The following is a 25,873-nucleotide window of genomic DNA, read 5'->3' as shown; positions in this document are numbered from 1 at the left end:
AGGAGTTCCACACCAGGACTGTCCACTGCATGAAAAATGGGCTCCCTCATCTTTGCCCTGAACCCAAGTCCTGCTAGCTTTGGTGTTTCTTCAACAAAGCTTGGTTTAGGTTGGGGGAAGAGGGGAATGAGGAAGCTTTTCTTGAGCCGCATTTTTATTTAGAATTTTTTTTCTTCAAAGGCAATTCCAATGAAAAATTTTGTCACCAAAACTGAGATGAAATGAGATGTTCTGAGGTGGTTTCTTGCATTCTGTTCTTTTTTCTTCCTTGCTCCTCTCTCTCACAAGACTTCTTTCCTATAATTGCATATCTCTAGCCACTCCTGTGTGTTTCTTCTGAAGGTTGGTATGATGTTTTTCAGAATACTTGCATAACAACTGAAAATCCTCCAACCCTGAGCACGTGGGGATTACATCCCCAGTCGGGCAAATTAGTTAAGCACGTGCTCAGGGTTGGAGGATTTTCAGTTGTTATGCAAGTATTCTCTATCCAAGAACCTCCATCCTGCAAATCGCTGTGCTTGTGTAAGCAGTCCTGCTTAATTGTTTAAGTGCTTGGACTCAAGTGGTTAAGTGTGAGGCCCTAAGTGCATTTATTCTACAAAAAAAAGAATCTACTGATACAGAGTTCATGGTTATGTTTGCTTACAGTGCCAATACTGGAAGAAACTATTCCTTCTGTTATTGCAGGGCTGGGTAATCCTGAAAGCTTGTTAGCATCTCTCTAGCTTTGTATCTTAGTTTATGCTTTGCAGCATCAAACCTGATATTGGAGGAAGTGTAGCACGGGCTATCTCTGCCTGTGGGTCTGGGAAGTTGTGGGTGACTTCCAGTTTCTGCCACTGTCTGTCAGTGTGAGTGTAAGCAAATGACTTCCTCTGTATCAGCTGTGGTCATATAATTGCATCGATAGGAGGAAGGGACGAGAGAATTAATTTTTTTAGAAAAAGATTTGCAGATTATTTGTGGAAAGTACCACCCAGGAGTTATATAGCAGTCTATATGTATGTGCTTTTGACGTGCTCAGTGTAATTTTTTTCTAAGTCGCCAGTACACTTGTATGGCTCTGAAAGACGAGCTGTGTCATGGGGAAGTGGTCCTAGTTTATATTAGAAACACGGAACTTGATGCAGAACAGGCAGCTAACTTAAAATAAGATGTAATTTTAATTTTTGAAAGTTTATGCTCCTTGCTCCGTATTTTTTTCTTAGGATCAGAAAGTAAATTGACTTTCACGTAGGTTACTTTGTTCAAAGCACTGCTGCTTAAAAAGATGCTGATAACCATGAAAACTCAGGAGCAAAGTGTAAGATCTTTGATCCGCAGTGTCTCTTCCTCATTGCCTTGCTGAACTCCCAATTTGGAGACCTCTGGTGGGGTCTCTGACAAAATTGGTGCAGGCATATTTTTAATTAGTATTTTTAAATACCTGCAAAAACTGGAGCAAAAATTACATTGTCAGATTACTTCTCTTAGGTCATCCTTTTAATTGAGGTAGCTGACTAAACATGCATGCCAGTTCCCAAAAAATAGATAACTAACGTTCAGTTGCACACAAATGTAGATAACTTAATATGCAGTTCTGACGTATTCCGAGTCAGATCATGAATAAATATTTGACTGCTTGCTAATCAGACAGAAATGACTCTGAACACTGGTTTTGACAGTGTTTTGTCATGCTGCCAGTAGGGGTAAAAAAAAAAAAGCAAGACAGCTTTCCAAAACAGTAGGTGTAATACTATCTCTGATACAGCATTCACGGTGTTTGCTCTGTTAAAGCACATGTATAGAGTGGATTATATGTTTTGTCACCAAATGGGAATGGAGAAGGGATTCTGCCTTGATGACATGCTCATTCTCTCTCTATAAGCAGAGTATAGCAAATGTCACAGGATACTTTTGAGCACTGTACCAAACTCATAATTTTAGAACAAGCATTAAAACTGCATAAATTTCACAATCTGTGTAAATGGGAAAGAATACATCTTGTGTTGCTTAGCAATGGCTTAATTGACTGTATGGCTACTACGTGAACTTCTTGCATCTTAACATCTGGCCTGAACAATCTCCTCCTTGTTTTTGCCCTTTGAAGGCCCTTTACTGAAGTCAGTAGGAGCTTATGTGCAAAATAGTTGGCAGAAACCAAGACTGTTAGAAGAGAATAGACAAGAAACCCAAGCCTCCCTGGAATTAGTGGCGAAGAGTTATTAGGCTGGTGGGAGCGGGTGTGCAGAGACCTGGGTGTCCACAGGCTTCCAGAAGGTTGTGTACATCGACTTCTCAACATCATGTTGTAGCGTCAGGTTCCCGTGATGGCATGGTATTGTGCTAGCTCCAATACACATACTCGCTATGTATGTGGTATTTGGTTTGAACACTGATCTTTGACGTGTATGTGATTTATTTGAAAGTAGTCAGCATATCAGTTCTCTGTGGTAGAAATGAAAGTGTTGTCTCCTACCTTGTGTACTTAGAAGGGAAAAATCTGAAATTGAGTGGGATTGGCAAAGCTCCTGAACTTGCTCCTGCAAAGATGAAGAATTGTAAGGAGTTATTCACAAAATGACTTTTGGAAACTGAACTGTTAATTTGTTTCTAAAAATACAGATGCAATGTCTTTTTATTACCAAGAAGTTATCGTTAACTCCTATAGCTAGTTCAGGACTGGAATGGGGATATTGTCTATTACCTTTGATTTTTTTATTGGGATAATGGTGCTATAAATATTAGATTAAAAATATAGTAAATAAAATGGTATAAATGTTTCTTTTCCTCTGCAGAGAAGCTGGAACTCTTAACAAAATAAAGTTAAAAACAGAAAATTGACTGACAATCCAGGAGTTATCAACTTTTACTTTTTCATTTGAGGGTACTCTTCAATGTGGAGCTATTTGTTAATACTGACAAGGGGAAACTTAGTAAATACTTGAAAGCTGTTTCTCCTCAACAGTTGCATGCACTTGAATGGGAAAAGTGAACAATAGATTTTATAGTAATGTTATGTTATTTGCCTTTTAACATTTAGCATTATTGATATTCTTGTCAATTAACACTTCTACTGTATATGAATCAAATTGCTTTTTTGATAAGTGAAGTGATTGTGAATTTTGAGGGCTTCTGTACAGCTTTTTTGAGAGCGGCTAACACTTCTAAATTTTTATATTTTTAAACTTTTCTGTTTTAAAGGTAAGGTCAATTTATTTTACGGGGCAACAATGTTTTTTATTATGAAACTTAATTACTTTATATGAATGTTTTGTTTGCGTAACTCTCCAGTTTAAAACAGTACAAGTAGTTAAAGACAATCTCATCTTCTTCTAATTCTTACCTAAACTGGAGATAAACTAGGGTTTTTTTGGTAGGACTTGTAACAGCTCTGCTTGCACAGGACTGATTGCAAGACAAAAGGCAAAGTGCTTTCCATTGATCATTTCAGCAAGGGCAACAATCTTCTGCTCTCCTTTTCTTCCTGCTCTTTCATTCTGAAGCACAGTAGAAGCAAAAGGAAAATATTCAGAAAGCTGCAACTGGGAGCAGGAATTGCTCTGCAGAGATCCAAACCTACAGACCCTGATTGTGCAGAGAAACCTGCATAGCTATCAGGAGAATAGTCAGCTTGCCGTGGTCCAAATGGAGCACTCTCTGCAAATAGCACTCAAGGTGAGGTGGAATAGGTCGTTTAACTTCCCCTTTCGCTGCACAGGGAAAGCTGTTAGCGCTGTACAGCAGGTTGCTGGAGGATTTTGAAAGGAGTTTTTCCTATCATTGGGATAGGGAGTATACTGCATCTTCTACATCAGGGTTTCCATCAGTAGGAAAGTGTCTTGTCGACTTCCACAGGCAACAGATCAGATCCTTAAAACGCTAATCTTCCTGGATTTTAAACTGAACCTTAAAAGCGCTTGCTCACTTAACGTGGAGTGGGCTGAAAGCTTGCAGTGTGCAGAAAAATCCGTGGGTGAAGTATGCCAGTGTGGTTAGTGCCTTTCTTGTAAAATACGAAGAGGCAGCAGCTCACACTGATCCCCCTTTTGCAGTGCAGCTGTGCTCTGCTGGAACAATCAGAAATACTTTCTTTCTGAGTCTTTTACTACCTTCTGTTCTTAGACTGCACTTCTGCCAGTAAGGTAAGACAAATTTTTGCTGAGGAAACTGAGGAGGGCAGCAAGCAGCAAGATTCATGCAGAGATTTCCCTTCCTCACCTCTCCTGTGCGAGATTCTCTGAACAGCTTCTTTGTTAACAGGGCCAGATAAAACGGTGAGTCCTCGTTCGGTGCCTCTTGCTTAGCACATCTTGCTCTTTCTGCAGCTCTTCCTTGTTTCACAGACCTTTACAGCAGCTGGTGACTGACCTGTCCCCCCTACTCAGATGCTGTCCCTTGCCTCATCTCCATAGTGCCACGAGAAGAGAGATTGCTTGTTGAGTGCAGCTCCTTTTGCCCGCACAGGTAGCCATCACACAGCTGCCCCTGAGGCAACGCCAATGGCATCTTCTCCTTGCCCAAGAGCAGATCCTTCTTTGGGCTTCATCCAAGGTCCTCTGGAGCTGATAGAAGGGCTCTCTTGAATTTGGCTGCCTTTGAATTGGGCTCTCCCCCTTCCTGTTACTTAACAGCAGGCTCCTTTCCCAGCTAACTCAAAGTGTGTCCTCATGTGGAACAACTGAAAATCGAGCAAAATCATTTCAAGTTTTTTTCTCAGTATCCTTGTAACTGCTGTTCCACTGTGAGGAACTCAGTCACACAGATCTGTTCCAGAAGTTAACTCATGGTTTTACGTTGATTTATTACTGTGAACGTACACAGCCGCATGTGAGGAAGGATGTCTGGTATGCTGTGTGTGTAAGACACGTTTTGTGCCAGTCATACTTCCCCCTGGGTCATGTGTTTTTCACAGTGTGGTTAATCACTGACTGTGTCTCTTGTGAAGTTTACTCATTTCTTTGAGTTCTTTCATTTGCTTATAGAAGGGATTTTCTTAGAGTGGTCTATTTAACGTCTGTTTTATTCTTTCTCTTTGAAGAAACCTTTCCATCATAAGCTCAGTGATTGCGGCCCTCTGTAGTATTAGCATTAACCACAAAATTAATAAAACTGGGGTGATGGGCAATCTTCGAAGTATGAAAATTAGTGTCTTCCCCTCTTCAAGGCTGAAGCTTTGCTCATGATGTTACGAACCTGAACAGCATGTCTCTGTTTATTGGCTTTGAGGTTTTCCTTGCACATGGTAGGTATAGAAATGTAGGCCTCTCTTCCAAGTCCATTTGTGTTAAGAAACTAGACTTCAAGCATATTCTTGACATGCAAAGTATTGCTTTTACTGTTGTGTGGAACATGGATGCCTGTTTATATCAGTCTTGGATAATGTGACTCTTCTAAAATATTTTCAGAGTAGCTCTGAAGTGGAACCGAAAATCAAGTCCAACTTGCCAGTTTGGTTAGGAAATACTCTGGATAATGATTTTTTTTTTATGCATAGTTTCCATCAATCTTACATGACTGAGAGCAAAAAGAAATGATGCTTTGATAGGCTTCTGTATGTTATTGTGCTGGCAATTGATCTTTGTCGATTTTGCATGTTGTAACTGGCTGCTAATTAAATAACTGGGATCAGTGTTTCATTTCAATTTTCTCTTCTTCTACAGTGTGACAAAATCAAGCAAGAACGAGATGAGGCTGTCAAAAAACTGGAGGAGTTCCAGAAAAGTAAGTTGATGATGTTAGTGGGAAATTTTGGTATAGTTATGAACATCACTCTGCATACTCTGCAGCAGTGTTAAGAATGCTGAGATTCAGGTCCACTTGCTGTTTCTCCTTCAAAGCCTTGTTTTAAGGACTTAATCCAGTGAGACTTTGACCATTGTCAGACTAACTGCCGTCACAGCATTTATACGCACTGACACAGGTAGCCATTCTTAAGGTGTAAAGTGGTGAAAATACAGTGGTACAAATGCGGCTCTCTCTCACCTGGATTCTGCAAGTGACTTTTAGAATGATACATGCTTGGACTGAGTGGGATTTGACCCTATTGCTGAGATTCATAATAATAATAATGATGATTGTAATTTTTTCATGATGAAGGAGTAAAATTACTTTAAGCATAGACACACCAGTAAAGTTTTTTAGGATGAACTGCTGTCTGGTGGTAATTTTTAGAGCAAGTTCTGTCTTGTCTGGGCTGTGAGAATGTCAATATTCAGTTTTACACTTTTATGGTAATGGTTCTATTGAAACTGTATGGTGTCTGGAAGCAACAAAGCACATCTAATGGGAGTGGAAGTATCCTAGTGGAATAGCTCCTTAGAAGAGACAATTACAATAGGATTGTGGTCTGTTGTGTCTGGTTTGTGCCAGTGTGGTGAACTGCACGGTGAAGCATCAGAAAAGTGGATGAAGTTAATGCAGGAGAAGGAAATCACATGGTCTGTACTTTTGTGTGACTGTGTTAATAGAGGAATTTGCTCACTTCTATTTTATGATTGTTCATATGATACAATTATGGAAAATAATCTGAAATCAACAGGAATCATCTACTGCCTTAAATGATCTTAGATAACTGTTCTATGAGGCAAGAATGTTCTCCAAGAAGTCTAATTCCTCTGGAAAAAAATCGCAGCCTGTTTTGTTTTTGTTACGATACAAGGAATACCAGAGTGTGGCAGAAAATGTCAAGTAGTTAAGACTTAAAATTTGAAGTAATATTTGATGTTGTAAAATTTTATAGGTTTCTTTAATCTTCCTTTCACAGTTTTAAAGGACATACCTTGTAAACATAGTGATAAAATGCCAGGAATATTAGGATTTTAAGGCAATAATAGAGCCCATTATTTAAACGACAATATAAAAGGCAATTATATTGATGAAGAGCTACATCGGCTTTGTGTCTGTGAATAAACTTGGCCTGTACTCAGCTTCTATTTGTTCTCCTGGCATAAACACATATTGTGTGTGATTCCAGTTTAATGGGGCCCCGTTTGTATGCCAAGCAGCTGCATTTTAGGCCCTATTGCGTGATTTCATAGCTCTCTGAAAATTGGTTCTATTGAGCACAAGAGATAGAAGGTGGTGGTGGGGGGGAAAGCTTCAACACACAATCATTTCTTTTCAATTGGAGCCAGCAAGGTTGATGACAACATGACCATTGTGTTATAATGATAAGACCACTAAGGATCTGTACCTCTCATCAAGGCTTTCACACAACAGCAGATACAATTTAATTCACTGCTCTGTCAGCAGTGCTGATACCATTATGCCGTCTGTCTCCACAGTTATAATCACTGTCCTCCGAGAAATGCAGTTGAAATGATCTTGAGCAGTCAAAGAAACTCTCAATTAAGCCTGCCACTTCCAATGTGTCAGATTGTGTCTTATGCACTTGGTACAATTTTCACTTCCAATCCTGTTTATTTACAATGTCTACCAGTAATTACGCTTAACATGTCATTTAGTGAGGGTGCCCCTGCCAAGGAGATTGTTGGGTGCTGCAGTACCATTGAGTGGGAGTTTCTCGCAGTCAATGCCATCAGCGGCTTTTAGTCCCTGATGGGATGCAGTAGTAATGTTGATAATGCAAGTATCGTGCTCATCAAGTCATAATTAGATGCCACTCAAATGTGCCACTTGTAATAACAGTGTTGATTCATGTTTTCTCGGTGACTGCAACTACTAATTAGTTAAGTGGTTTTTGGTTGGCCTGCATTTGCTGTGGATTATTATTACCCCTGAAAAAAACTGTCAAGGTTAGAGATGTTTCAGGCCACTTAGTGTTGCTTTATGAATTTTAATATTGACATAATAAGAACTTTGGATGGACTTAGGAAATAATATATTTTTGTATTTAATTTGGAAAGATTTTTTTCCCCTGAGTTAATCATAATTGCAGGTTAATTAAGTTTAAATGAACCAAGAGTAATCCCTAGTTCTGCCATGTGAGCCCAATCCTTGTTTCCTAACTTTAGCTTTGCTTGAGGCCATTAGATTCCTGTCTGTAAAATGGGAGCAGCTCTGTACCTCCACTGCCTCCTCATCCTGCCCAAAGCATTTCATTACTCCAAATTCCCAGAGCTAGGTAGAATCAAAACAGAAGAAATAGGGACATGTACTACCTGAAACTTTTCCTCTCTCAAATTAAATATAGCAGCTGGTATAGCATGCTTGGAGCAGATAAGTTCTCCAAAGTCAGAAAAAAATGGAAATAAAAAGACAACTAAAGAAAGAGGTGTGGTTGCTCTTCTCTTAAAAGACTTCATGTGAATATAGTTTTTGGACCAAGATTTCCCAATACTCTGCCCTACTCTTTTTTTTGGCTGCTCATATTTTGTAGAACTTGTTTCTTGCATGCAGCTACTGATTTGACAGCAAACTCCAATGTATTGCTGGTTTCCTCTGTTATTAACAAAAACATTAGTTAATATTGACTAGCTATCAGAAAAGCTGCATAAATAACACTTGTTAAAGGCCTGCTTTTTTCTGTCCTAAAATCCTGTTTTGTAGTCATTAAGATGACCTGTGGATATCAAAGAGGAGTTAAGTATCTCTCTTCAGTATTTAGGCAAAAGTCTTGGAAGAGGGCAACTGGGACTTCCTGCCCAGTGGTATGAAATCACTAGTTTTTAAAGCTTATCTTCATGAAAATAAAAGGAGATACTAGAAAAAGTCCTCCATATTTACACTGTATTCTTCCAGCCTTGTTCCTGCTCCAAAGTGTTGTTCTGCTGCAAATAGTCCTTTCTGCACATTGAGTCCTGACACTGGGCTGAAAAGGAATCTGTGCTGTGAAATGACTTGCAGAATTAGGATCCAGGCTGCTGCTTAGGGTGAATAAGGGTGCCAGGAGCCAAGGAGGAGTTCAGTCAATGAGCAAGGTGCTAGCCTGAGAAACGGGAAACTATTGTTGGGTTTCCTGCTTTGCTCCAGATCCCCTATGTGACTTGAAGCTTGTCATTTAGAAGATGACTTTCAACACTAGTTAAGTACCTGTGTACAGCTGGAAGTTGAGAGGAATTGCAAGCGAAAACGCATCTGTGCTTTTAAATGTCCTCTAACTCACATTGGTATCTTATGTTACAAAATAAGATTTGCTGCGTAACTTTTTGGTCACTCTAGGAATATTGTGTATCTTCGATATAGTGATGGGTACCCACTGCGGTAATAGGGATCCTGTAAGTGCAAAGGACAGATGTGTCTCTTGCTCTTCTGGCTGTGACATCAAAAACAGTAGTGATGTATTTCAGATGCAGTCAGGCACCTCACCCTCGGCCCTGGTCTCATGGAAGACTGTGTGTGTCCATGTGTGCGTGCTGGTGTCAGACTCCGTGTAGGACTGTGAAGGCAGGGTGTGAGACCACAGTGCTTATTTTGGGGCATGTGCAAGCACAGAGAGACTTCAAATAAGAAACAATTCGGACGTTACAGCCATATGGTAATACAGAACTTGGGTTGTTCATCTGAGGTTGTCAAAAATCAGGCAGTGCAAGCAGTGCTGAGTTTCCATCAGGACTGCATCCATCAGGGTGTATCCCAGCTGTTGCAGCTGGCGACGAAGCTGATGGGGTAGAACCAGAAGAAGGAACTGTGCTGTGCTGATGATTTGACTTCAGTGGAGTATGTGCTGTAGGAGGCCCTACAAATATGGAGGCTTCGGCCACTGACTTCTTTCTCCATTTCCTAGTAAACTTGTCCCAGGCCTGTGCTATATGTCCATCCTGCAGCTCTTCTTGTACAGTGCGTTTAGCAAGTGTGATGATACTTAAAATACCATATAAACCTGAAGACTGGAAGGTAAAAATAATCTTTGTAAGACACCTAAGTTGCTGTTTAAAGGTATCGAGGTTCCAATCTTCTGAAAACGGTGTCTGTACCAAATGTTCAAGAGGATTATGATGGCAATCTGAAGGGACGATCCTAACAGACTGACTCTGATTCCTCAAGTGTTAATGAAATAAAAATGATGAATGACGATGGTCAGGGAGGCTCCTTCTGGCCTTCTGCTTCCACAAGTTTGTGCTCAGTTCTCCAGTTCCCCCTCTAATGCTTCAGTCATGGCTTGAGAGAGTTGCTTAAAGCAATGAACCAGATATTCAATGTTCAAAACAGTTCCTGTCTATGGAGATAATCTAAGTACGTACTTCCCTGCATTTGAAATGCTTGCATAGAAAGTTAACAGAAAAATATGTAATATTTCTGATCATGGGATGCATGTGTCAAATGTGTGTGTCAAATGCAGGAAAATACTGACTAATTTTTAAACTCTTCCCCTAGTTTCTCACATGGTTATTGAGGAAGTAAGCTGTATTCAGAACCATCTTGAAATTGAGAAGACGTGCCGTGAAAGTGCTGAGGCTTTAGCTTCTAAGGTGAGAAGAACTACGGTGATTCTGTTTCATCTGATTTCTTTTTTTTATTTTTATTTGTTTAACTTGAGATTGTATACATGTCCCATGTATGTTTTTATATAATCTTGCAGATCTGTGAAATTGTTTTGAAGTGGCAAAAAACTATAACCCATATGCAAGATGCAAAATACAATTCCTTCCTTTAAAGAAAAAAATACCTGTTTCTATTTTGGAACAGTAAGTCATGGACCAGCATCTTGATATCTACTTTTTATATGCACTTAGGTTAAATGGAAAACAAGTTTTAGGACTGTCCTGTGTGAGATATAAAACAATAATGAGCATTTCAGTGTCTAAATCAAATGGAAAAAGTCAACCACTGCATTACATTTCAGGTGATTGTTTATGAAAGCAAAGCGAGGGCAGGGGAAAGGTGACCTCCACTGCTCTGTTGATTGCATCTAGTCTGATGAATTTAGCAAGTGTGTAATTTTCTATATTCCATCTCATCAGAAGTGCATTATTATTAAAGAATGTTTTTATCTCTCTGTTATATATTTTTGGTTGTGTAAAATGCGTCTGAGCCACTTCATCAGAAAATGGATTACAGCAATTTTGAACCAAATTTCATTAGCAATGCTGACTGCCTTTTTTTTTCTTTTTTTTTTTTTTTTTCCACTCTCCATCCCCTGCCCAAAGTACGTCCTTAGATATGGTAAAAAATCACACCAGCAAGAAATCACTTTAATTTAGATGCATTAGCAATGTACTTTCTGGAGGTATTTACTTAATTGTTTGCATAATGACACTATATTAGAATTCATAAGATAGACAATCAGCATATAAGTAAGAAAATGAATGTATTTACGCAACTTTTCTTCTTCTCTGACCTTTTCCTGTAATGCATGTACAGGGGCAGTTCAAAGACTAGCTTTACCCCATGGGGCTGCTTTGACAAAGCTGATTTATTTGTTGCTGTGAGCTCACTAAATAAGCTTCCTTACACCACCCTTCCTACTTGCTCAGTTTCATTCTTTGGGAATGAGATGAAGAAGTTCTTGAGTAAATCTCCTGTAGTCAGGGAGCAGAGGAAAGGGGGGATCAAAGATGATTGCTTAGGTAGAACTTCAGGGTCAGCCTAACCTGTTCAGTGTACATTTTTGATCGAGGTAAATATTTGACTTCTGAAGTGCATGTTGACTTGAACATGTTGTACATCATTAGCAGAAAACTGAGCCTCATTCCTGCAGGGAATGCTTGGCTGGTGGGTGGGCAGTCACCCCAGCATATGCCTGAACACCCCTGAGACTCTGCTGAGCTTTCTGAGGGCTGCTGGCATGAGGTGTCTAGATGCAGAACAGTGGAAGAAATGATGAGAGTGAAACATTTGCAGCAATCTCTGTTGTTCACTTTTTCCTGGCACCTTGGTCAAGATGGAGGTGCCTTCCAGAACCTCTTCTGTATCATCCACCAACCAGGCACGCGTTTAAGCATCCAGCCCAGAGTGGTTTCTGCCTTGTAGTTTGACCCATAAAGAATTGGTTTATGATGCGGCTTTCATCTTACGTATATTGACTGTACAGTAATTGCTGAGAATTGAAAATAATTCAAAATAATTTTGAGGTAATTCTGCCGCAACTGGGAGTATAGTAGTTGTGGTATTTGTAGTTTATAAGCAAAATAAGGACATAGGAGGAGGTAAGAGTTTTTATTTGACCAATTGATATAGCTGGCAAAACCAGACGAGCTTTCAGGAGCACAAGCCCTTCTTCAGATCATTCAGTTAGGGCTCCTGTTCATGCTGGTACCTGCTTAAGGGTAAGGAGCTGAAGCAGCTATCACAAAGAATGAGTAGCATTGAGTAAGCTTGATAGTTGATTTGATTTGATTTGAACCTACACAGGGTATTTATTAGTCAGAAGTACCAGAGAGGAAAGAAGGGCATGGATGAAGCATCATGTTGAATTCAAGCCTCCTCAGAGGAGAAAGAGGACAAGCTTCCCATCTTAAGATCATTTTAATGTTGAATGGAGCATTTAATCTAATGTTATACTTTGTCGTCTTTGTTTGCTAGATCTTTTAATGACAAGGGAGAAAAAAATAGTTGACTTTTTTTCTTGCACAGCAGCTTAAAGACAGACTGACTAGCTTCTTACTATTTGTGCTTCTCAACTTTCAGCTGAACAAAGAAAATAAGACCTTGAAAAGAATTAGTATGCTTTATATGGCAAAACTGGGCCCTGAAATTATCACTGAAGAGATTAACATTGATGAGGACGATTCATCCACAGATACAGAAGCTAACTCTGGATCATGCAATTCTGTGCATTGTCAGCAGCAAATAAAAGGTAAGCGTTGTTGCTGAGCCTACACCACCACACAAGGCAAAAGTTGTCTAAAGAATGGCAGTATTGGTTTGGACCAGAGATCTGTCGGGCTCAGAGTCGTGCTTCTGAGAGTGGTCACCAAAGGATTTCCAGGAAAGACTGTAGGAACATGGTAGGCTTGTAGTGATACAGTGTAATGTATTTGGTGGATATACGGCCTGCAAAGTAAGTTACAATGCAATAGGAAAATGAGATCTGCACAGCTAAAACAATTCAGTGTTACTGAGTTGGTAAAAGAAATATTTCCTCAGATCCTTAACGAAGTAAAAGTTAAGCAGGAGGACAAGGTCACCTTGGTATTGCTTCAACTGCAATGTCACTATTTCAAAGCTTGTAAGACAGGACTCTCCATTTCTGTTTCCATTATGTACTTTTGTATGCACAAACTTCATTCATATTCCAGAGCTATTACCGAACAAGCAACTTAAAAAGGGAGTGTGGGGCAAAGCTTGGGAACACAGAAATACACTGATAAGAGAAATCTGTGATTTATTAAGAAATTTCTGGTTCTTTTTTGAAAGGCAATTTGTATTTTTGTAATCCAAAATCTGCCTTCCTTTCTCATCTAACTCTGTGATGGAGTCATCATGGTTCTGTATGTTGTTATATCATAGTATCCAAAAAAGGGGAATGCCCACATTCTGCATTTGGTGACAGAGAGAGATTAAGTGGCTCACCTTTTTAACAAAAAGCTTTCACTTTTTTCTGATAGTAAGTTACAATAGCAAATGATGTCTAAGTAGAGCTTTCCTGAACTTTCAGCCTGACCTTATTAATTGTTTTCTGTTTGAATGCAGCAGCCTCAATGAAGTGGTACAAAGTATCACTGAGAAAAAAAAATGTGTTGTAAAAATGCTTTAAAAAATATCTCACTCAAGAAATAAGATGCCATAGTACCCTTGTATAATAAGCAGTTTTCCATCCTATAGATGTAGGAAAAGAGGCAGAGAATAGTGTGATCCACTCCATGCAACCCATCTGAATCAGAAATAAGACTCTCTAGTTCCTCCTGTCTTTTATTGGAGAAAGATACCAAGGATGCGTTCAGCTCTGGGGCCCCCAATGTAAGAAGGTCACAGACCTGTTGGAGCGAGTCCAGAGGAGGGCCACGAAGATGATCGGAGGGCTGGAGCACCTCTCCTATGGAGACAGGCTGAGAGAGTTGGGGGTTGTTCAGCCTGGAGAAGAGAAGGCTCCAGCGAGACCTTATAGCAGCCTTCCAGAACCTGAAGGGGCTACAGGAAAGCAGGAGAGGGACTTTTTACAAGGGTATGGAGTGATAGGACGAGGGGGAAAGGTTTTAAACTGAAAGAGGGGAGATCTAGATTAGATCTTAGGAAGAAATTCTTTCCTGTGAGGGTGGTGAGACACTGGCCCAGGTTGCCCAGAGAAGCTGTGGCTGCCCCCTCCCTGGCAGTGTTCAAGGCCAGGCTGGATGGGGCTTTGAGCAAGCTGGCCTAGTGGAAGGTGTCCCTGCCCATGGCAGGGGGGTTGGAACTAGATGATCTTTAAGGTCCCTTCCAACTGAAACCATTCTATGATTCTATGATACATTTAAAGAGAGCAAAGACTCTGGCTGCAGATCAGAGAATGTGGTTAGGAGGGTAGCAGGGTCAAATGAGAGAAATATTTCAAGAGAACTGATGTATATGCTTTCTGTCTTGAGGAAGAATTAATTAAAGAATGAAATGTGGCATGTTGTAAAGGATTTAGAACTCCTGGTTTCTGCTCCTTTCTCTGCCCTTATTATTAAAGGTTAATGACATTACTTTTACAAGTACTGAGTATTTTTAAAAGCATTGGCATCCCATTTACTATAGGAGAAGATACTCCATCCCTGTGCCTGGAGAGAAGCTTGTGAGTGTATGGTAGCAGAGTGATCTGACGCCATGTACCAAAAGGTAGTGTTAGGGCTGTGTCCCTAGCCTCAGCCAAGCTGCACAGTGTTTATCGTCAGGAAAAAATCTGAAGTTACATCTTGGATTACCTGCTAAGTGCAAGACCATATGAAAGGTGTATTTTCAAAACTCCCCTTAATGCTTTGTGGTGTTGTCCAAGGTGAAATCTGCTCTTCTGTGCATTTTTATGATTCCAAGCAGTTTTGTGTTGTGTTGGGAACCTTGGAAGTCTTTTAGCCTTCTCGCCATTCAACACAATATTGGATGTTTCTTGGAATGATTCCTTCCCTCCCACCACTTTTCTGTAAGGATATACAAATAAGGTAATACAGTCTGACGCTCTTTGATTAAAACCCTCTCATTTATTAAAGGGGTAAAATTTTGTTACTCAGATACTTTCCTTTATTTTTGCTATCTCATACATTAGGGAAAGGTGATAGTAAAGCTGTAGTTCCTAATGGAAGTTTAGAGCGGTCTCAGAGCAGTACCTGAAATTCATTTATAGGTTTTGGGTTTTCTTTTCTTTTTAGCTGACCTTTCGGATATAACCAGAACTGCAAACTCAACTGTTTTGGTCAAGCAGTTTAGTGCATACCCTGTATCTGAAAAGAAACATTTCTTGTACACGTTTATAAAGGTTTAGTTATATGGATATGTTTTCTTCTCTGTATGAGGCTGATGCATGTATTGTAAGACCTGACTTAATCCAGTTACCATAAATTTCAATGAGACCTTTTTTTTCCCATTAATTTCACTGGAAAGCACAAATCCATAAAACAGACGATTTGGTTCAAAAATCTTCTGGGAAAACAAGTCTTTTTATTTACTTTAGAATGTGTGTGCCTTTAATTTGGAGAAAAATAATTTTGAGGCTCCTGAATTGGGGGGAGGGAGCTGGGGTAGAATCAACATTTTCAAAATGTGAGACCAAACAGAATGACATCCAGCATGTCATCATCATCTGCAATTGTTTAGCAACAATTTTCTCAACTCATGGCTTGTGTTTAATGAACAGCAGTGCTATGAAATACTGGAAGCAGGTGGAGAATGAGAGCACTTACTGAAAGCTAATATATATCAATACATTTATATTTTTGTGGTGTTTTTATGTTAACCTAAACCTTGCTATATTATGTATGCAAACTGATCTCCTGTTAAGAAGTGATTATAATCAAATGTTTTATTCCATTGTGAATTTAATTTATTTCATATTTTGATAATTAAGGAACAAAAATTCTGAGGGGAAAATTATAAGCATTAGCTCTTCCATCAGTAAAGGTTATATTCTGACTCTGTTCACATAATGTTACAAAGACTACAAATTGGCAGCTGTTCAGGACAATTTCTTCAGTGAAAACCTCCCAAGTATTAACTGCCTGTTGTTTTGTTTATTTCCCTTGTGACAAGAACTCATGATCCAAAAAGAATTGAAGTGCATTAATTTGTTTTAAAGGACGCCTATTAAAAATTGCTTTCTGCTACTTCTGTACCAGAGTCTCTGTGATGTGACAGTCTCCTGAGTAGGACTGAGGATACTTTGTGGTGGCAGGATTGGCCCCGTTGTAGCAGGAAATTAATTACTCGGAATGCAAATAAAGACGGCAGTACTGAACAAGGCAGCTTACCTCAATAGGGTAAATCTGAAACTGTGGCCCAGTTATAGATCTGTTACTTGACACTTATGCGAAGTTCCTAAATTATTGAGGATGTGCCTTGAATACAGCTGATGCTTTGTATACAGCTAAGGTGTTTCATACTTGATTGTACTTGCATTGCTATCACATTTCCTTTGTTGTTTTCTTCCAAGAATAAAATATATTTTTCCTTTCCTTCCTCAAACTGTAGAGCTGCGAGATCAAATCATATCTGTTCATGAGGAAAAGAAGACCTTAGCCATTGAACTGGAAAACCTGAGGTGCAAACTTGTAGAAGTAATTGAAGAAGTATGTATTGTACCATGGAAGGCGAGACCACGTTAGCGTGTAGTCAGTACTTTTTGTATCTAATTTTGCTAAAAACGCTCAGTTGTGAAGTTAATTGAATACTATCTAATCGCAAGTCCTGCCAGCTTACCCGTATGATGGACCACTTAGGGCATACACCTAGAAGGGGCCTTCTATGTCAGAGTCCAATCTGCTGCTGTTGCCGACACGTGACTTTTCATGATCTGTTCTAATGCCCATATTGTAACTCTCATCTCCACTTCCTGACAGCCCCTCACCCATCACAGCCTGCAGGGGTTTTTTTGGATTTCCTTTAACCTGTGGATATGCAAGAAATACTTCTGGAGAATGTCCAGTTTAATCACTGGTGCTACTTCATTGAGCATATCCTTGAGTTTAGCCATTGGCAGTGCCCTGTTGTGGTCATTAGACCAGCAAATTGGCTTTTTGAGCCAGCGGAGTTTCATTCCTGCTTGAAAACTGGATAAGCCATGTACTGATGCAAATCAGGACTTAGTGGCTCTTCCTGTCTGTGCAACACTTGCATTCAGAAAGACACAGCTGACAGCTATTGGACAATAAACAGAGCCCAGGAAAAAAAGCAGAACAGCAGCCTGACTATATTAAAACACAAACAGTTAAGGGCAAGCTAGTAACTTTTCAACCAGGTGCTATGGTGCCTCATCCTGAAAAGTTCCAAAGATGTTATATTTGCAGCTGTGAATGGTACGTGCCATGAGAAAATGGGCCATGGGAGCCCTATGTGAAGGATTAATTCATAACCCTTTAATGCCATCTGTTATGGGGTCTGTAAGTTGGGGTAAAAATGCTTTCCATCTCATTGGAGACCTTAAGATCAGGCCAAACCTAAGGAACAGAATTACTGAAAGCAAAATATTGCTTGCATTATGTCTTGCTATATGCCTTATGCCACTAAAATAGTCTTATTTTTGATCTTTACACTTTTCTAGGTGAATAAAGTGAAAGAAGAAAAGGCTGTTTTGACAACAGAAGTTAATAAGCAGCAAAAACTGTTGGAGAAATGTAACAGAGGTACGTGGTCTCAGCAGGTTCTCTAACAGTTTGCTACATCCTTTGCAGAAGCTTCAAAGCTTTTATGTTGTAGTACAGAGTAGGATACAGAACAGTGACTGTGGTCCAGACCTGACACTCAGCCTTATTGCTGCAGGCACTGCATAAACACATGGACTATTCTAGACTGTCTGTATTCCAGGGAAATGTGACTGTAAATAGCAGGTTGAATGTGAGAATAGGAAAACTTTTTGCTCTGTGGCATAAGTGGCAAGCTAGGACAGAAAGGCAGTCCTTCACAGAGAGGGAGTTTGAACCTTAATCTTCTGTTTTCCTAAATCATTACATTGCCTTCCTTTTAGTTGGAACATAGCTAATAATTTTGAATATCTAAAGACTTGGGAGCAACTTTTATGTTCAGAGGATGATGAGAAAAAGGCAAGAGTGCTGAGAATGAGATAAATAGGATTTCCAAGTTATGGAAGGAAAGCAGGGACTTCCCTTCCCTGGAAAGAGATGAGAGGTAAAACTAGGGCAGGGAGAGTCAAAAAAAGAGATAGGGCTCAGAAAAAGAAAACTTTTGCTTAATGAAGGTAAGTGCTTCCACGTGAGAAATAGCTGACCCAAAAGTAGTTCAGAGGGGAGGGTAAAGTTTTTAGTGCCTTGGATTACTGTGCCCTTTTCTCTTGTTGCTAGTTTAGCCTTGTAAAATTAAAAATTGTTTGGTTAAAAGTCTCCTTGGCTGTTTCACATTTTCCTGAAGTGGAAAACAACGGGTACGGCCTCTAATGCCTGCCTGTATTGATGCATTACTTGTTCTACCTTCCAAAAGCACTAAGTTATTTGTTCAACAGCACCTTGAAAATACATCCTAGAGGTGTTCAGCTGCATTCACAGTTACTCTTATTTATCTTAAAGTTGTTCCTCTGCAGTTTTGTTTTACTTGCTTACATAGGGAGGAAAAATAAAAAGCTCTTAAGACATCTCCCAGGAATTGTTCAAAGTTTGTCAAGCAGTGGAGAGAACGACCAGGGCTGCCGCTTTCACACGGAAGGACCTGTGGAAATAGCCACAGCTAAATAGTGAAGATACAGAAGAAAAGTGCAGTCTTTGGAGTAGTGAAGACTCCGATCATGCTGTGGCCTTCTGCCCATAATATTCTCTTTCTCTTTGGAAAAAGTATACAAAATCAGCGCAGTCCATGTTTTCAAGGAAACAGCTGAGTTTTGAATTGCAGAGAAATGTATGAACTTCTAGTGGGAAATTATTTTCTCTCTTTTTCCTTTTCTGTCCAGTGGGACAGTGTCTTATCTTCTATGAATGCTGCAGCAGTCTCTCAGCGTAGGGAGAGGAGGTTTGCATAGTAGGGTATATTCTGTAAGCTTCCACCAAGTGTTCATCTCTTCCCTCTTTCATGTGTCTGCATTGTTTGAGTCTATGATAGTATTTGAAGACTCTTAAAATTCCAAACTTTGGATAGGTTGATTAGGCAGACCAGCTTGAAGAAGCTTTTGATGGGGTAGTGTGGCAGATCAAATGTTTCTGAAATGTTTTCTTTTTTCTAAGCACAATCAAAAAAAAGAACAACTTCTTGTTTCATGTTTGCCTGTTTTCCAGGAAGGAGGAGTTATACCAGGTTAGGTCGTAGTACACAGGCAACATAAAGCAAGATTTTTTTGTATGCTTGAACTGAACTACCAAAGTATCTATTCAATACCTACTGCATTCTGTGTCTGTGTGGCGCTGTCTTGGAGCTGGGTAATCAATACATTTCAGTCAGAGTCGGTGAATTTATCTTGAATCTTTCTAAGTGTGTGGGTTGTTTGGGGTTTTATTGTTGTTAACATAATTTTGAGAGTCAGGTGGTCTGGGATGTGTATCCCACACTCTGAAGCAATATTTTCATCTCATTTTGATCCATTCCACTTTTACTTCTGATCTTGTTTTATTCTTATAAACAGTGTCTGTGCTGGCAGTAGAGGAGTATGAAGAGCTTCATGTAAACTTTGAATTGGAAAAGAACCTGCGGAAGAAAGCAGAGTCATTTGCACAAGAGGTGAGTAGTCAAGAAAAAGGGATTTTGTAAAATGAAGGCATTGCAACTGGAAAATCAGCCTAGATGACTTGATTTCAATTCCCAACTCTCGTACAAAAGTTGTCTTTGAATGTCCACATACTTAGCTAAAATCTGTACTTCATCCGGAAAATGGGTTTACTATTTCAACAGCATTTATAAAGCATTTCAGAATTATCCATGGAGTCTTACCTCTTTCCCTTTTTAAAGCGAGGCTTTAAATTTGTAATGGGCTTAGTCAGCCACAACATTTCAATGTGATATATGTAGTGGTTGGGTCTGGGAAGGATTAGCTGCCTTTCTAGTGATATAATTTGAAGCACTCTATTTTTCCTGAAAAATATGTGAACTCACAAAAAAAAGTGTTGCAAAATACAGTATTAGTTGAGTTTTGTGCGAGTTTGGCTGTTATTTAACATATGCCTTTTGAATAACCTAGTGCAGGGAGCATTCGAGCTGAAAAAATTGTTTCCATGTTCTAGAAAAGGTGTAAACTCCCAAAGAGGAATATGAGTTACTGGGTAGCATTATGGAATGGGTGGTGATTGCTCCGATGGCTTGTGACTGGCAATGTTTGCCTTAGAAAATGCTGACAAACTCTATCATTCTGCTGATAGACTGAAGCCCTATGAAATCATGAGTTTGGTTTTGTTTTGGTCTTTTTGCTCATGTGCTTTTTCTGTTTGCAGTCTGGATTTTGAGAGCTCTGCACTTGGGTTATATTTTTAAGCTTTTCTATCCCATGCCATGCATCAATATTTTCTTTAATAAAAGTTGGTCTTCCTAAGTAATCATTTGTCAGGGAGCTCAGATTTAAAGAAAGCCATTCTGTATCAAAATTACAGGAGTCATCAGTACTGACATGTTGTAAATAAGGGAAACATCTGACATCTGATACGAAGTGGATTTTACATTTTGAAACCATGACTGCCATCAAGCAGGTATTTAGCCTTCAGGAAGTCAGCTTCGTCTGAGTAAAGAGCTCTTCTGCTTTTTGTCTTTGCTGCTGCTGTTTCTCTCTCAAAGAAAAATTAAAAAATATATTTGATAACTCCTGTACCTCTAACTGCATTCAGTCAGTGATTGTGAGCAAGGGCATATATGCATTTTGAACCTGTATAGAAAACAGTGAGTAGTCTTACTGTGTTCTGTTAAGCTTGTGTTTTTTTTGCTGGGTATTTGAGTGTTTTGGATATGAACAGAATCATATAGAAACATTTTAAATGAAATGAATTTTGAGGGGTTTGAGCTAACTGTAAAGAAATTTGCAAATCTGGAACCTAGGGGTGAGGAAGTTGACCCCGATGTTGCTTGCACTCGCTCTCTTGAGCCTCAGAGCTCTCTCTGTGCTGTGTACAAAGGTTGGAGAGCTTCAGGGCGCCTGGGCCAAGGGTACAAGGGTTGTCTCTCTCCTTGTTCTACCTTTTGCCGCTCTTTCCTGTTCTTTCCTTTGCAAGGTCACCCCGTTGACCTTTTGAGAAACCCACTGAGGGAGCTAACTTGACAGAAACCTAATAACTTCTAGGAACAGATCAATTTATCTTTCTGTTAATAGGAGAATTTGCATTTGGGTAGCAGGGTTGAGTGCTCACCCTGACAGAGAAAGGTATTTGCAAATTCAAGTGTATTAAGCTTTGGCAGATTCTCTTTCATTCATACAGGTATACGGTATAACCTAGCTTTAGTTAAACTAGTGCTTATCAGTTCCACTGCTGAAGCTTCAATCATTCAATGAGTCAACTTGTAATTGCAGTAAATTTAAATTTATGTAACCTGTATATATACACATACCTGCGGTCTCCTGCCTATTGTTGTCAGTCTCCTGCCTATGTGTTGAAAATGTAGCTGTACGTCAGGCAGAGCTACATAAAGCAACTGACACATTTTCCCCCCAAGGGAATAAGAAATGATAGAAATTAAAATTATTTACTAATCATTAAAATGTCCTGTTACCTCCCAAATTTTAAGTATAGAGATGGACTTTTCAGGATGCTGCTAGAGTCAAGAAATGTGGGAGAGAAATCACTCAAGAGGACTGATTTCTGAAATCAAAGAGACTGTACATGCAGCCTCCTCCAAACCCCACTTTTACAGAGCTTTGTGGGATGGAGCCCAGATTCCTCTGCTGAGCAGACCTGGACACCTCCCTTTGCCGTGGCTTCAGTGCCATTGCGCCGTTTACGTTTTGATCAAAGGTTCACTATGGTTTTTCAGAAATAAAAATGAGAGCTGCAAATTCCTTTCAAATTTATTAAAGATAGAGGCATTTATTAGTGACCAAAAGTTGTTAAACAAAATATGGCCTATATTTATTAAATATTCATTTGGATTTTTTTCAGTACTGTTACTAGTCTGTGTTATAAAATATTATCTTCTTGCAACTATTCTTAAATTTTAGGGAACCTGGAATTGTTCATTACCTATGCTTTTATGAAAAATATTTTTATAACACAATTTTTTTAAAACCTTCTGAGATTGTGCAGGCATTATTGTTTTATTAGTGGTATTTGTTGACTATAATATCTGCAGAACTGTTACTTTCAGAAGACAAGTTTCTAAGAATGTTAAGCATATTCATTTAGCATGCGTTGTTATGGTATCTGTCTTGCATCTCCTACTGTTGCTTTGCTTTATCTTCTGAAGTACAGAACAATTATGTGCTTCTATTCATTAACTGACAACAGAAGATTGTACGTAAAGGTCTTACATCTCTCAGAAATGAGTAATTTATAAATGTGTAGTTAAGCTGATTTTCAGATCATAAAAGAGTATAATATGATACTGTGGGCCCAGAATGTTGCTTCTGTTTAGGCTCATAATTGTAATATTCAGACACCTATACATTTTGAAAGATGATATTTAAAGTACTTTTTGTATTTGAATAACAAACTGACAGGCAAGCTGTTAAGTATAATGCCAAAGAAATGCTGATTATTTGCAAACAAGTACTTCTTGGTTTTTGTTGTTATTTGGTTGTTGTATCTTCCAAAAACATGGGCCCCTCTTGTTGCAGATTGACATCATTAGCTCTTCAGTCAAGGCTTTTCATTCCATTAAGTTCTTCAGTCCAAAATGGAGTCATGACAACAGTGAGCTTCAGGCCTGCAGTAGTCTTCCTTTTTGTATCATGCTATTCAGAAAGATTTTGGGGAATTTTTTTAAAATACAGGAGCATGTGACAACAAAGGCATTGCTCAGTTGTGTTTGGGGAACTAGTAGCATTTCAAATTACTTTAAAATTCTGTTATCATCGGCCTGGTTTCACACTGATGGTGTCCCTTCAGTGACGTGGGGCATTAGAGAGACAGGCTCTGGCCCAAAACTGCATCCACAACAGCAAAGCTTTATGCTCAGGTGAGGTTGTATGAGCATCCTCTCGCATGGATCATGCCGCAAGGTCGCAGCTGTGTTTTGAGAGCTGAGGTTTCTAGGATGTGCTCACGGGAGCTGTTTGGATTACGCTAAAGATGTGCAGGAATTTTCTGCTTTCTTTCCTCAGCCACATGTTTTCTCTGTCCCTATGTAATGTTTCCTGAAAAAAAACAAAAAATCTTGCTGGATTTTTGCTTGAGTTTTGCAGAAGTCACTGTGGTTGGTTGTGATGAGCTGTGCAGTGTTGAGAGAAGGAATAGCTTTGAGTAAAGGTAACATTGCACATTCAGTGCTTTGTGCTGAACTTGTCTGGAGCACTTTGAGAGAGGCAATAGGCTCCGCGTAACCCAGGCTTCACCACAGCACCACGGCATAGACTTCAGAACAGCACATTTTCATGTTTCATGTAACTGTTCGTGACATCTCAAACAGCCTAGACATGTCTTTTAGCTCACTGAAATATGGGCTTAGTGCCTGTGGAGGGGCTTGTTTGGTGGTGGGCACATTGTCTTTCTAAGGGGTTGAGGTATCTGAAGCTTGCCTTGATGGGGAGGAGTTGGCCCATGTATTCAGATGAACCCTTTCTCCATAGCATGGCTTCATCTTTTAGCTTTGCCCTCCCGGGGTTGGATTGTGGCTGTGATGGGAGGAGATCAGATGAGCGGCTGGCGCAGGCGGCTTTTCGAAGTGGTACCCTTTGCGTCCTGCCCTTCTGACAAGCGAGGAGGATGTGCCCCAGAGCGTGAGCAATTGGGAGTGCAGGTGTGAGAGATAATGGGTGGGTGAGTGTGTGTGCAGAAGCGAACGCAGATGGGAGGGAGAGGAAAGACAAGGAGAGAGAGAGGGAGGGAGCAAGCAAGCACATATAGGAGTGAGCGAACACTTGAAAATCAGAGCTTTTGATTAAAAAAAAAATCCAATACAGCTTTAATTATAGTCATGCTGCTGGCACCACTATAATATATATTTAATTAATCAAAAATGATCCAACTTCAAACATTAGAATTCATGCTCTTTAGAGGTTTTAAAGAAACTGAGTAAATATTGTCAGCCATGGTGTGGAGAAGGGGAAGGAAAAAGAAAGAGGGTTTGAAGTGAGTCACAATCCATTGTGAAAGGTGCAGGAATCTGCATAAAAGAACTAAATAAATAGAGTGTGTAAGGGGGCGGGGGCATGGAAAAATCTGTACCTACCTGAATAAAATAGGGTTGTTAACACAGGAATCTTGGCAAGCTTAACCAGAATTCTAGTGTCATGTTTTAAGAGACACTTTAAGATCTCTCAGCTCTCTGTGGAGCAGTTTATAAGAAAACAAAGGAAACAGAGTATCTTGAAGGCCATTGCAATAATATAGAGGCTAGCCCTGAAAAGCACTCTTCCACAAAGATGAGCAGACTACAATACATAACAGCCAAAGCAAGCCAAAAGGGGAGGAACACAGTGAGAGAAGTAAATTGAAAGCCTTAGCAATGTAAAAATCCCCAGAGTTTAACAAAATAATCTGGCATAAATGGTTTATTAAGTATACATCCTGCCTTGCAACAATATTTTGTAAAGTGAACTGTTTATTACTGTCGTGTGTGCTGGCATAGAGACAACCCCTGCACCTAAAGTTACTCTGGAAACCTCTTGGAGAAGAGGCAGTGTGCTCTCAAAGTTAGCATCGAGCTGTTGTTTTCTGTCCTCTGTATCTTGGAGAAACAGAAGTGAAGTGTCAAACTGCCGAGCAGGTTTGTTGGGGTTCCTCTCACTTTTGAGGCTAATGTAGGCTTTTTCTCAAAAGACACAATTGGGAAAAAATGAAGGGTTTCCCAAGTGTTTATGGTTACCTGTTAAATAGTTTGCAGTTTGAGAGGTTGAAAGGCTGCGTTCAAAGGAACTGTGATCTGGATGGGTTAAAAAAATAAAGTGAATCTGTAACGTGCATCGTTCATCTTTTCCTTGACTTTCCCTCCAATTCTCAGTACTTAACAGATGCATTAACACAGCGTACTATACCTATGTTTGTTTCTAAGTAACTATTACACAACAACATGTTTGCATTTAAGTTGTTTACCTTAAAATGTGTGCATGCCTTACCTGGGCCAGTGCACAGCTGACGTTACTTGACCTGGGACTGAAGATTCCCTTATTGAAAGCTAAAAGGTGGCTGTCGTTTTATAAGACTTAGGAAAAATTACTGTCATTTTTAAGATGTCTGCACTACTCATGAGGTTGCGTGCAATGGATTTGGTTATCTTGATGACATGAGCTCCCAAAGAACTCTTCCTCAGATGCATTTGTGACCTTTTGGGTTAATTTGTGAGGACTCTTGCATTAGCGTGCTACATCTGTGAGTGGATACTGCAAAACCAGCACTTGTGGAGCAAGTCAGTGCTTACAAGTACCACGCTCTGTGCATTACCAAGGATAGTTCAACAGCAACTGGTATCTGAAGATAATTAATTTGCAGTCCAGCTGACTGAACTGGAAATAATAATTAAAGAGACATAATAAGTGGTTAGTACTTGAATTCTCCTGAGCTTGAATGTTACCACTTTTGAAGCATGATGTAACACTTATACATTTCATCAAGCTTTTTCCCAAGAACAGGCTTGTGAAATGGTAACAGATGTATGCTTTAGGAAACGCTCTGTTTGGTCTCTCTCTTCCTCACCTCCCCTTCTCTGTTTTTGTTCAGGCAATTAATCTATTGGGAAAAAAAGTGACGAGGTTTCCTCCTTTTTCATGTGGTATATGATCTATTTCTGAATATATTAGATGGTGTCTAAATGCGGTAAGACTCTGAGCGTTACAGAATGTATCATTATACTTCTACCATGGCGAAAAGAA

General features: G+C 39.6%; 1 protein-coding gene across 1 annotated transcript in view; it reads left to right on the top strand.

Moving 5' to 3' along the window:
- Positions 1 to 25,873, top strand: part of SHTN1 (shootin 1) — a 65,780-nt gene that overhangs the window by 10,670 nt on the left and 29,237 nt on the right. The window contains exons 3-8 of the mRNA XM_068399260.1: positions 5,646 to 5,706; positions 10,261 to 10,355; positions 12,514 to 12,682; positions 16,465 to 16,562; positions 17,534 to 17,615; positions 19,556 to 19,650. Coding sequence (XP_068255361.1) covers positions 10,269 to 10,355; positions 12,514 to 12,682; positions 16,465 to 16,562; positions 17,534 to 17,615; positions 19,556 to 19,650 — 531 coding nt within the window. The 5' untranslated portion in view covers positions 5,646 to 5,706; positions 10,261 to 10,268. The remainder of the gene's footprint in view (positions 1 to 5,645; positions 5,707 to 10,260; positions 10,356 to 12,513; positions 12,683 to 16,464; positions 16,563 to 17,533; positions 17,616 to 19,555; positions 19,651 to 25,873) is intronic.

Source organism: Nyctibius grandis, chromosome 4 (assembly GCF_013368605.1).
Source record: "Nyctibius grandis isolate bNycGra1 chromosome 4, bNycGra1.pri, whole genome shotgun sequence".
NCBI classification, from domain to species: domain Eukaryota; kingdom Metazoa; phylum Chordata; class Aves; order Nyctibiiformes; family Nyctibiidae; genus Nyctibius; species Nyctibius grandis.
The sequence above is the reverse complement of the archived record's forward strand: the minus strand, read 5'-3'. Positions and strand labels throughout refer to the sequence as shown.